Source organism: Microtus pennsylvanicus, chromosome 20 (genome assembly GCF_037038515.1).
Source record: "Microtus pennsylvanicus isolate mMicPen1 chromosome 20, mMicPen1.hap1, whole genome shotgun sequence".
Taxonomy (NCBI): domain Eukaryota; kingdom Metazoa; phylum Chordata; class Mammalia; order Rodentia; family Cricetidae; genus Microtus; species Microtus pennsylvanicus.
Genome location: NC_134598.1, coordinates 17,917,490 through 17,930,142, shown reverse-complemented (window position 1 = coordinate 17,930,142; position 12,653 = coordinate 17,917,490). Strand labels below are relative to the sequence as shown.

General features: G+C 37.6%; 1 protein-coding gene across 1 annotated transcript in view; it reads right to left on the bottom strand.

Moving 5' to 3' along the window:
- Nav3 (neuron navigator 3) overlaps positions 1 to 12,437 on the bottom strand; it is a 477,963-nt gene extending 465,526 nt beyond the window's left edge. Inside the window, exon 1 of the mRNA XM_075954789.1 lies at positions 12,248 to 12,437. Within this exon, the coding sequence (XP_075810904.1) occupies positions 12,248 to 12,319 (72 nt within the window). The 5' untranslated portion in view covers positions 12,320 to 12,437. The remainder of the gene's footprint in view (positions 1 to 12,247) is intronic.
- Positions 12,438 to 12,653: the final 216 nt, after the last annotated feature.

The window sequence follows — 12,653 nt, the reverse complement described above, 5'->3', positions numbered from 1 at the left end:
ACTTCTGGATATAATAAGAAATCTATAAACTAGGTGAATATGATTTTAATATGCTCATCCAAGAAAATATTTCCTATATTAAGTACCCAAATCAAAACCTCCCAGGGAAAATTCTTTATACTCTCAGTCAGTCAATCATAAAACCTTACACAATAGAGTTCCTTTGGTATGGAGCATAAAATTATAGCAGTAAAATGTAATTCTGATTTGGGTTTTGGACACATAGCAAGAGATGAAACCTAGGGCCCGCTGTCTGCTTGGTAAGCACCCTACTAGTCCTGAGCTATATAAGCACAGCAGATTTTGAATATTTGTCATATTTGAGCGGTAAAGAAACCAGAAAACTTTGAGGCCATATGCTTTATAATACTAGTAGGTCTCTGTAGAGAGTAGAGTTTTATCCATTTTCAGATTTCTCTTTCCTAGTGAGACATTTCCAAAAACTTAGCTTGGACTCTTTGAAATTGACTTTCTAGGAAATTTTCCTTAAAATGCCATTACCCCAGAGAAGGGAGTGTGAACAAGAACACCGTGAGAGGAGAAAAGGGAAGGGATACATGACCATGAGGAACGAAGCTGAACAATAAGAACCTGGAAGTAGGCCAAGACAATGTCTCTGATCCAGTTGATGCCTAGAAGGCAGGTATGTATGTGGCATGAAATGCTGGATATGGCAGCTGCAAGTTGCCAAAGAAGATCCTAGCTTAGCTCTAGGAAATAGGCTCGTGTTTCAGAGAGTACCCTGCAGGAGACGGGCATCACCAGTGAAGCATTCCAGAACACCTGCCAACACCATCTGGTTACAGGAAACAATGGCGTGGACTAATGTGCCTGGATTCAGCCTAACTTGAATGTTGCATGAATGAGCTCGCCTCCCCATTCGTTCACCTCCATCAACACTACCACTCAAGAAATCAATACTAGACTCTCTGCTCAAAATCCAAGCACTCATAGATGCCCCCAAAATCTCAACAAAATTTGGCAATCTCTCTATCCTCCATGTATTGAAGAGTAGAAAAGTCTGTAGACAGTGATCAAACTATGACTTTGATATCTTTATACAGCCGGTATGAACACTGAAAATTAAATTCTTGCACAAATACCTGAATCTGTTAGTATCCAATGTTTCAATGTCCTAGGTAAAGTTTCACTTCTGACTATAAAATATCTTAAATAGATTCATAAGTAAATGGCTAATTTGTAAGAAAAAGTATAAAATTTTAAACATTCCCTTCTGCTGTGGGGCAATGGTCTTGTACCCTGCAAAGGTTTGTCAGTTGTACTGGTTTAATAAAATGCTCATTGGTAAGTAGCCAGGCAAGAAGTATACACAGGGCAAAAAGAATAAGAGAATTCTGGGAAGAGGAAAGGTCAGTCTGCAGTTATCACCCAGAAGCAGAGGAAGCAAGATGAGAATGCCATACTGATAAAGGTATCAAGCCACATGGCTAACACAGACAAGAATTATGGGTTACCCTAAGATATAAGAATTAGTTAATAGGAAAGCCCGAGCTAATAGACCAACCAGTTTATGATTAACGTAGGTCTCTGTGTGTTTCATTGGGACTGAAGGGCTGAGGGGCTGAGCAGGACAGAAACCTCTGTCAACACCCTTCCTCTTGTTTGCAAATGCTTGAAGACCTTGGAGACTAATAAATGCAGGAGGTTACATCAACCATCATGCTTTGAAAGTTCTGTTCATCCTTCATAGGGAGCAATAAGGAGCCACAGAATGTATTTACCCCAGTCAGGAAGACCTCATAATAGTGTTTTCCTACTTTCTTAATCTAAGTTTTATTTCTCTAAGAGTGGCTTTGGAGTGAGAATATAGCTTTACATTTTTTTTTTTAAAATCATTGCTGCTGTCACTTAGATTTGTATTTTAAAATGCACTTAACTAGAAAAATCCCAATTATTATTATTTTCTCTGAGTAAAATATAGCTTAAAGACTCACACAGGCATTTTTTTTCCTGGCTTCATTGCAACAGCTATTGAGTTTGTATCACATGCAAGGTGGCTGATCAAATAGAAGAGTAACCAAACCAGGAACTGTCCTTGACTTTATAGACACAAGCCATACATGAGTGGCAACAGAGATGGAAACGGTTGTAAAGAAGACACCAGCATTCTTCCCGTATAACAAAACACAATGACACATGAGTAAGAGGAATACAGGATTGAGAAAGGAAATGGCATTAAGACCTGATAGGTGAACAGTGTGAAACCTGCACATGCAAAAAAAGGAAAAACAAAGTAAAATGAGGGCTCACGGCAGAGATCCTAAAGGTGGGAAAGAAGCTGCTTTATCCATAGAACTTAGACATGGCTTTCCAAAAGAGCTGGAGAAGAAGGGGGGGGGCAGGAATAAGTTGAGACTGTGCAGGGTTTTCCAGTCTTGTTAAGGAGTGGGCATCATAACTCAGAAGCTCTGAAGGTTTCAGCCAACAGTTTTAGATTGTAGGAAAACGAGTGGATGAGGAGGTGACCCCAGCACATGTTTAGCGTTATAGCTAGTCACATCCCTGATTTGGTTCCTAGTGATGGATATGCAAGAAATTTGTAAGAAGAACGTGCTAGAATACATTTTTATGTATTGGATTTTCTTATAATTTCCTCCAAAGCAATGCAGGAATCACTTCATCAGTTCTTAAATACATAAAAATATTTTATGAATAAAAGCACACAAAGACATTAATTAAGAAGTTCACATTGCTTTAAAAGTGTTACCTTAAGTTCTTTCCCAATGTTAATTAGAAAATAGTATGTACATACAAGGTGTTGTTTATCAGCTATTTGCAAACATTGCAATTTGCCAATACTGGCAACTGTTAAAAGACAGAGAGCCTGGCTAAGATAGCACAAGGTAAAACTGCTCCATCTTACCTAACAATGCTATTTAATCAAGCAGCAGCTAAAAGTCTATAGGAGAACATTGAACTTTAATGAAGAATATAAAAGAAAATTAGCTACCGGCAGCAAAATGTAAAAAAAGTAGCAAGTGTCTGTTCGGTTCAGTCTTAAGAAAAAGACTAGCATGAGAATTGAATGCTTGTATTTGATAATACAGCTCTGAGCATCAGTGAAAACACCAATGTTAGGGAAATATGATGCTTGTAACTGCAGCCCTAGTTAAAGATATTTATGGAAATAGAAAATCTGAGGGGACATAAAAACTGTGTAGGTATTCATTTCATTGTACCTACACATATCAAGCACACTTGTAAATGAGGCCCAGAGGTGAACATACCTCTACTTTAAAAAAAAAAAGAAATCTTAAAAAAATAATGTTTCTGAAAAGACTAGCAATCTTATCCCTGTGATAGGCTGAACTCTCATCTATTTCCAGCATCACGAACAAATGTTCAATGTGAACAATGTCCAACAGCACACCCTGCCTCTCTCTGGGAGAGAAAGGTGGCTCACATCCATGCCTGTTCTCATTAGTCATCTGCACCACATAGAGAGCAGAAAGCTTTGTGGTGTCTGATGATCTAGCGAAAAGTGAGGAACTAAGATCGAGGTTGGACCTTTCCTATGTGGACTGAAAGTTTTCTCTGAGTAATTTAACAAACTACAACATAACATATTCCTAGCAACACATTTTTACAATATTGGGAAAAATAACTTCCTAATAATAGATGAGCTAAAAGTAGTTGAAGTAAGACAGGGTTTTATTTTGGCTCAGTCCATCAAAGTCAGAAATATGCAGCAGCAAAGGAAGCGGTAATGAATTGATGTGCTCAGTTCACTTTAGACTTTATTCAGTCTGGGCCTCCTACCTTTAAAGTAGGTCTCCCCTCATCATTTAACCCAGACTAGATTTGCTTCACAACCAAGCTCATAAACTTATATCTTCAGTGATTCTCTCTATGGTATAGTGGAAAGCCAATATCAACTCTCACAACTGTCTGATGAATATTAAACTGCACAGCCATAGGGTGATAGTTGTAAGTTGCTGTTGACGTCCTGTGTGTTGTCACCTGTCAATTGAATGTTTCAGAGCCAATCATACAGAGCAAGTGCTGATAGTATCACCACCTGGATAAACATCAAGGATGTCTACGAAGAAAACAGGAATGAATAGAAAGGACGAAGGACGTCGTGGAAAGTTTGGATTCGAAATGACTATGCTATAAAGAAACCGACATGAAACAAATCCATTATGTCAATACCAGAATTGCAGGCATAGAGTACCTTGATTAGTGCTTCCTCAGATGAAACCCAGCACAATAATACAAGTACAAGGAGTTCAGTCACTGGGGATACCAGGAAATACTAAAAGTAGGAGGAGTCAGGAAAGGATTCAAACCAACTATTTGAGAAAGCAAAATATAACGAGTAAGCAATCAAATGCATCACAATGCTACCTATTTATCTATGTCTATGTATATTAAATAAAATATATAATTTCTCTACCAAGGGTCTCTCAGCAGTGCTCGCTAAGTTGTCCTTCTCAAGCACAGATGAGCATTATACACAAGCTGTTTATTTTTTAAACTCAATTTGATTGAGCAGGTATAGAGTGGAGCCAGAGACTACACCTCTCAGTTGTCACATGCCAGCGGTACTCCTAGTTCTTACAATGTACAGATCAAAGATTTTGAAGGTTTCCTACTGCTCTTCTCATTTAGTCTGTGCAAATCAAAGAGAATTCATTACCCGCACTCTAAGGGAGGACAGATATGATTTTGAAGGATCACTTTATCGTGTATTTATGTGTATGTGTGCCTGTCTGTGCATGGAGACAAACAAGGAGTCAGATGTGGACCTGGAGTCACGGGTGGTTGTAAGATGACTGTCATTGGTCCTGGGAACTGAATTATAGTCCTCTGAAAGAGACGCAAGTGTTCTTAACAGCTGAGTCATCTCTCTCCATCCCAGGTGGTGTATCTTTAAATCTGTTTTGTTTCTTATAATTCTTATCCAAGTCACAGCATAATCAGAGAATATCATCAATCTTGGAGGGGATTTTTGGCCACATTCTGAGTAATATATTCCAACCTTTCTGTCCACCCTACCCTGTTGCTCTTCTGCCAGACAGTCTTTCTCTTTAGCAGGCAGTGTACCATCAATAGAAGCAAATCAAGTAGGTCATCCTCCTTCTGATGTCTCCCCCCTCTTTTCTGCTCACCCTCTTGTTCCTCTTTCTCGCTCTTTTGAATGCCAAATCATGCTTTGACTTTTCTGATTAGTCTCAAACCTTTGACCCTTGCAGATGAGCAAAGATCTATTTTACTGGTCCTGACACTCAAAGCTTCCATGAGATAATTACAAGTACTCCTGGGTTCTTAAGCACTTGGCTGTCTCCCTGCCAAGCAATCTGGAATAGCACCATCTGGCTAAACTATAGGGTCTCCGGAGAGCTAGAAATATACCATGGAACTACTGTTTTTATAAGACTATGCAATGTTCAAATGACTATGTATTTTTGGGTGTGTCAAATTGAGACATCTCAACCCTCTAAAATACAATCTAAAGGAAAAATATGTATAAATCTAAAAATCACATGGCATATGTACAGAATGCTTAGAGAAACCCGGTGTGATGGTTTTTTATTCTGTATTTTGGCATTGATGGTATATACACATTTTACAAATTTTTATAAAAGAAATTTAAACTCATTCTTAGTTATTAGTTTTTACAATGGTAATGGCCATGGACAATTTCCATGTTAGTGTCAAGACCAGAGGAAGGAACTCAAAGAGAAATAGGAATGCTGGAGAGATGTCTCATTGATTTAAGCATATGTTGCTCTAACAGATACCCTAGGTTCTGTTCTCAGTACTCACAGGGTGACTCATAACCACCCATGAGATCTAGAGGATTCAACACTCTCTGCTAACCTCCTCCTTGGGCTCCAGGATACATATGTAGGCAAAACACTTATACGTATCAAAATAAACTTTGCAAATTTCAGAAAAATAATATATGTATTAAAATGGGCTTCATGGGGTTTGGAGAGAAGGGTCAGTGGTTGAGAGTGTCCTTGCAAGGGACCCAATGTAAGTACCTAGCATTCACATCATGTGGCTCACAATCACCTGTAACCCAAACTTCAAGGGAAACACCCATCTCCTGACCTCTGCTGACACCCACACTCATGTGATCATACCCACACAGAGACACACTTGGACACATACATAATAAACCCACACACACCACACACACACACACACAAATTCCAAACACAGACAAACATGACACATTAATAATTGGAAGTAAAATCACCACTCAGGTGAACATAACCACTCACAGATACACAGATATACATAAAAGAGTAAAATCAATCTAAAATATACTGAATCTTGTATATTAGTTATTATTTTATTATCAGCAAAGTTATAATGAAAACCACTGTTCTTACCTGTTTGGGTATAATTGTACCTTCAGTGCTCAAAAGATTTGTATGGCTGGGGCAGACTGTGGGGCGTCTGACAGTGAGACCAGGATTTAACCCTACTGCTTGTTCTGGCTTTTTGGAACTCATTCTCTTTGAAGGCATACTTTGCTCGACCTAGATATAGGGGAGAGGGCCTTGGTCTTGCAGTAAGTGCTGCTTGCAAATGCTACATTATTTAACCACCCGCCTAAACTTCATTTCAAGTCCAAAATACTACAGGGGCCAACCTTAAAGTGGCAGGCTTTTTCTACAAATTAGCATTTCTGTCCAGCAATTAATATAATAATATCTTACTTTAAAATATTCTCCACATTTCGAACATTCTGTCTTTAGAATGCACTATTTTTTAAATAACGGCTGTCTTTTATAAAGGCATTGTATAATAGAGGTTCATCATGAGCTTTCTCACAGCAAGTATTGTTATTTGCCAATAGCATATATAAAATACTTGATTTGGTGAAGTAAAACCTGAGAGAAGATTAATCCTAAACATTTCATAAATTTAAATATCCTCTATGTGTATATAATTTATATGTATGTGTATATATGCGTATATATGAACATGTATATATATATATATATATGAGTATGTGTATATGTTTGTATACACATAGTCTTAATCTCATTCTGATTAAAGCAATGAAGCAAAAAATGTCTGCAACAGGTCACCAAGCATGTATTGCAATTCATTGCGATAATTTTAAAATGTGTATAATACTACCATTTTAATACTATCTACTACATCATTGACAGTGATAAATGCTTTCATTGAACACATAAAATATTCATGGAGCCATGAACTTGTGTCCTAGGGTTGTGTGAAATGCAAACTGCTTCAGTTACATTGACAGTAAAATCTATTGAACTCAGCTTTTCAGATCAAGGTCACAACTAATTATATGCCGGTGACATTTGTATCTATTGGGTTTTCATCGTCCTATGGGTTTCACAGAAACAATCCCATAGAGCAATAAAAATTAATGGAAAGCAATCTGCCAACGTTCCCAGCATAAACATGCAAATAAGGTTGAAAAGGGAAAATTTTAAAGATACAGAACCTCATTGTGTACACGTGGGAGATTTGAAATGTCTTGGTAACTTTTCCATCTGGGACATTCTAGAAACTAAAGGTCAAAATTCAGACTGTGGTCTGGTATGAACTGTAAAAGTTCTACTGATCCTTAGACTTACTCTCTTTAATTCCTAAAAGATCCACTCCTCTGTTTATTGCTAATAAAGTGTACTTTAGATAAAACTTGTGTTCATGAGACCTTGTTAAATTTCAGGTATGTTTTCTTCTGTTCAGACACAGACAGCACTACTTAAAAGCAACACCCAAACTCACACATCTTTCTAAAACAGCACTTTTGAGGTTATATGCTCTTGAGTAACTGATAATTATTTTTGCATTTGGTTTATATAGATTAATAGAATTATAACATTTAGGAAGTGAGATTCCAGGAAGAGTGTCCACCAAGAACAAGGATATCAGTACCAATTAAAAATAGCGATTGCTACACAGAAGTGATGTTTTTTGTTAGAGAACCAAAACACCTAAGACAGTAAGTGCCGATTTTTATCTTTGTGAGAAGATAGTATATTAATAAACGGCAAAGAACCAGCATATTCCTGAGATCACAGAAAGGGCTGTAAACACTCTTTTCTCTCATTCACCTAATCACCTCCATAGACGGCTTGCCAATGCACACACTCTCAGAAACGAAGCACCAAAAGCATAAATCCATTTATTAGAGAAATAAAACTAAAACCAGGCAAGGTGTTTGTAAACAGAATGAGAAATTAGCTGTGTAGTAGATGGAATGGGTGCCTTTGACCACTCTAGTTTGTTATATATTATTTTAAATATCTAGTGTATTCTAATTACTGAAAATAAGGTACATAGGTAAAAATATTGGTGATACGTTTACCTCTGCAGGAGGTGACAGCTAGGGTGTGCACATTTTATTTCAATGGTGTAGAACACCAAACCAATGAAATTCATTCTTCTTGAAAGATTGCAAATACTTCAAGTAATTACAGGCATAATTTTATGATCTCTGCTAGAAATTACGTGATGGTAAACCTGAGGTCAGTTTTTTATCTGCAAAGATTTATGATAATTCATTTCATTTTCCAACACATTGCAAACTCACAAAAGTGTCATTGACACTAGATATTCTAGCTGACACTTAACAAATCTGAATTTAATTTCAAATGCCCCATGTATCTATTTATCTCTCTCTCTATCTCTCTCTCTATTTATCATCTATCTCATATGCTTCTTTTGCGTGCCTAGTTATCAATGTATGTAATCTATGTATCATTTATTTATTTATTTATTTATTTATTTATTTATTTATTTATTTATTTATTTATTTATTTATTTATTTATTTATTTGAGTATCCATCTGTCTATGTGACCTTGTAACTTATTTGTCTGGCTTGTATACTAATGGGCTCCCTCTCTAATATCCAATCAATTGGGTGGTCAAAGGGTCATTAGAACCCATTTTCCATTCTTCTTCTTACCCATTGAAAATGTTCCCTCTCTTCCACTTCCCCCTCAAAAGGCTAGAGTAAAATAGCACAAATGTTTGGAACCCTGCAATCCCCAAACACAAAGCTGATATTTATAGTTTTCCCACAGAATTATGACTCTCTATGATTTTTCTAAACTCTATTAGTATGAGTACATATTTTATGAGCTGAAGAGTCTTTTGTGAGCTGGCCTGGGAATTTACACATGATTACAGACCATTGTTTAAAGTTTCTGCGAAAGCTATGTGGAAAACTCTGTGAGAATTCATTTCATTCTTTGGCTTGCATTCCCTTTATGTTAACAGAAAATGCCTTATATAGGAAATGAATAAATGACTCTCTCATAGGTACTTTTCTTTCCTGTCAATAAATCAGGGAATCTAACCAAAGTTAGGCCTTTTTAGTAATAAGGGTTTATTCCCCCCCCCACCTTGATCTTTGTCTAACAACGGTAGGTAAATTGTCATCAGCATTAAAGACATTTTAAAAAGCATAAACAAGTAAAATGATTAATTGACTCCCCTCCTGCAGGGAGCTGAAGATACTTGTAGCTCAGGAGTAGAACACTTGACTAAACCACAGGTGGCCCTGGGTTCAATCCTTCTGAGAACTACCAAATGAAGAAATGAAGTCAATCAAACAAAAAGAAAAAAACTATAGTGCATGCCTTTAGGCTGAAACCACCTGATAAAGGATTCCCCTCTGCATGCTGTGAATATATTTTAGTATCATTGGTTAATAAAGAAGTTGCTTTGGCCTATCGCAGGGCAGAATAGAACTACGCAGGAAAACTAAGCTGAATACTTAAAGAAAGGAGGCGGAGTCAGGGAGACACCATGTAGCTGCTGAAGGAGGTAGATACCCCAAAACCTTAGCAGTGAACCATGAGTCTTGTGGTAAAATACCCAATAATAGGAATGGGTTCATTTAAGATGTAAGAGCTAGTTCATAAGACGTGTAAGCCATTGGGACAAGCAGTGTTTTAATTAACACAGTTTCTGTGTGATTATTTCAGTTCTGGGAGGTGGGGTATGTGGAAGCTGTCTCTGCCTACAACTACTCATCTCCTTTGAGTTAGCAGCTTATTGACAATGGAGAAAAGTTCTATGCTTTAATATAAACTGGTTATAATTAACAATATTCTTAGGAATACACTCAGATTCCTTTCTGTATGTTGTAAATATGTTTTATTAACATTTGTTTAAAAAATGCTGCTTGAGCCTATTACAGTTCAGAATAGACATCGCAGTAATTTCAAGGAGAGCTTGAGGAGAAAAGAAGGCAGAGTCATAGAGATGCCATGTAGCTGCCAAAGGAGACAAATGCCTGGAAACTTACAGGTAAACCGCAAGCCTCATGGTAAAATATGAAATAACAGTAGTGGTTAATTTAAGATGTAAGAGTTAGTTAATAAGAAGCCCAAGATAATAGGCCAAGAAGTATTGTAATTAACATAGTTTCTGTGTGACTATTTCAGGTCTGGGTGGCTGGGAAATGAACAAGCAGCCCCTGCCTACACAGGTGTAGCAATATAAAGTTTACAGGCACAAGGAAGGGAAAAGTGGTTCTAGGTACCCTGGACTTTACTTAGTGTTTTCTGAAATTTACTTTCCTAAAAGTACACCCAATGAATGACTCATAATAGCCATCACCCTCAAGAAAAGAGGTACCCATTGCTGTTTTTTTTTTTCATCGCTAGGGGATGACTGTGACTGTCCTAGGCACAGTAAACAAAAGAGCAAAAGAAATTAACCAGCAATTGACTCAACATAGCCTCTTTCAAACTTTGTAACACAATGGACTGGAGTTTTTAGGAAAATGCAAAGTGACTGGTAAACAAACAAGATTTCTAAGATGCATGTAAAATCAACTCATTTGTATTAGTTCTCTCGTACATGACATCCCTACTGCAGTACCCCCCTCCATTCTTCCCAGTCCTGTCCCTTCCATCTCCCCCATATCCACTCTTTCTCTGTTTCCCTTCAGAAAAGAGCAGGCCTCCCAGGGATATCAACCAACCATGGCATAACAGTTACCATAAGACAAGGTACAAACCCTCACATCAAGGCTAAATGAGGCAACCCAATAGGAAGAAAGGGGTCCCAAGAGCAAGTGAAAGAGTCAGAGATACCCCCATTCCCATTTCAGAAATCCCACAAGAAGACCAAGCTACACAACCATAGCACATATGCCGAGGGCCAAGGTTAGACACATGCAGGCTCTGTGATTGTTGATTCAGTTGTAAGACCCTATGAGCCCTGTTTAGGTGATTCTATCAGCTGTGTTCTTTTTCTTTGACCCCTCAGATTTCTACAATCCTTGCCCTCTCTTCTTCCTCAGGATTCCCCAAAATCAAATGCTTTGTTGTGGGCCTCTGCATCTACGCCCATCAGTTGGTAAAAGCAAGTCTTCATCATGTCCCTTTGATCTGTACATGCTTAAAAACTCCATTTATCTCACATTCTTGTTCATGTGTCTTAGCCACTGGATCCCCACATATGTGTCCTGTGCTAACAGGAGTCAATGGAAACATCCCGTAAGGTAATGTGTTCATTATTAGCAGAGCCTCCTCTCCCAGTCATTATCATTGACCCTTCTTATAAGTGAGCATTAAGTGGATCTCACAACAGTGCAATACCTGAGCAAGGAAGAGTTCCTTAATAGGTTGAAAATTGGATTTAAATGTGATCCCTCAGGTGTCTAAGCTTCTTACTCCACAGCTTCCAAACTTAATCTTCTAAAACTCTCAAGAATACCCTCTTTTGGATATATTTCCATTAGTTGTATTGACATAACACATAAGTAATTAAATATAAGCTCACATTTGTCTCAACTTCCAGCACTATAAAAGTGATAAGGTCTAGGTTGACATGCCGAAGGATAAGAAATGGAATTTTACATGCACCTATACCTTCTCATAGCAAGAAGGCAAGTTTCTTCATAGCAGAACTTTAGTTCACTCTACTCTTTCAAAGTTGTTTTACTCTTTATATGTAAGAGCTGGTCACATGATGTGAGTATAACATGTCACTAGTCACTAGCATTGAAGACAGTACACAGCAATACTTAACAAGCTATTGAAACATGTGCGGTGTGCATGTGTAGAATAATATACATATTCTAGAGAACCAATCCTAGAAATAAAATCTCCAGCTGGCAACAAAGTCCAGATTCACAGCACCCTATACTTTAAAACAGGTTAATTTTTATGAACTAGCATACCATTTTACCTCATCTCATTTTACAATGACAAAAATTTACTTTATACATATAAGCAGATGAAACAAAGGAATTTTTACATCTCTTACCTTCTTCTGGTCTTCCAGCTTGTGACTCACCGGATTCTTCCCATGTCTATTCATTTCTGAAGATAAATCCATCACATTAGGTCCTCGCCCTACAAAATGCAATCTCGTCAAAATGGCAGCAAACTAATCCAAGAGGCAGTGAGGAGAAAAACACTGGTATGCCACATGTCCCATCACACGCCGGCTTCGAACTTCATCTCTTCCAAGAATCAATTAAAAAATCCATGGATCAAATGACAAAAGCAAAGTTTGCAATTTAGTTCCAGCTCCTTCCAAACCAGCATAGTGTTCTGTAATGCTGACTTCTCCTAAGTGAACTATTCATCCGGGAACATCATCTCCAACTGCTACCTCTTCCTCTCTTCAATCTTCTCCATTTCAATACAAAAGTACAGTACTCCTATAC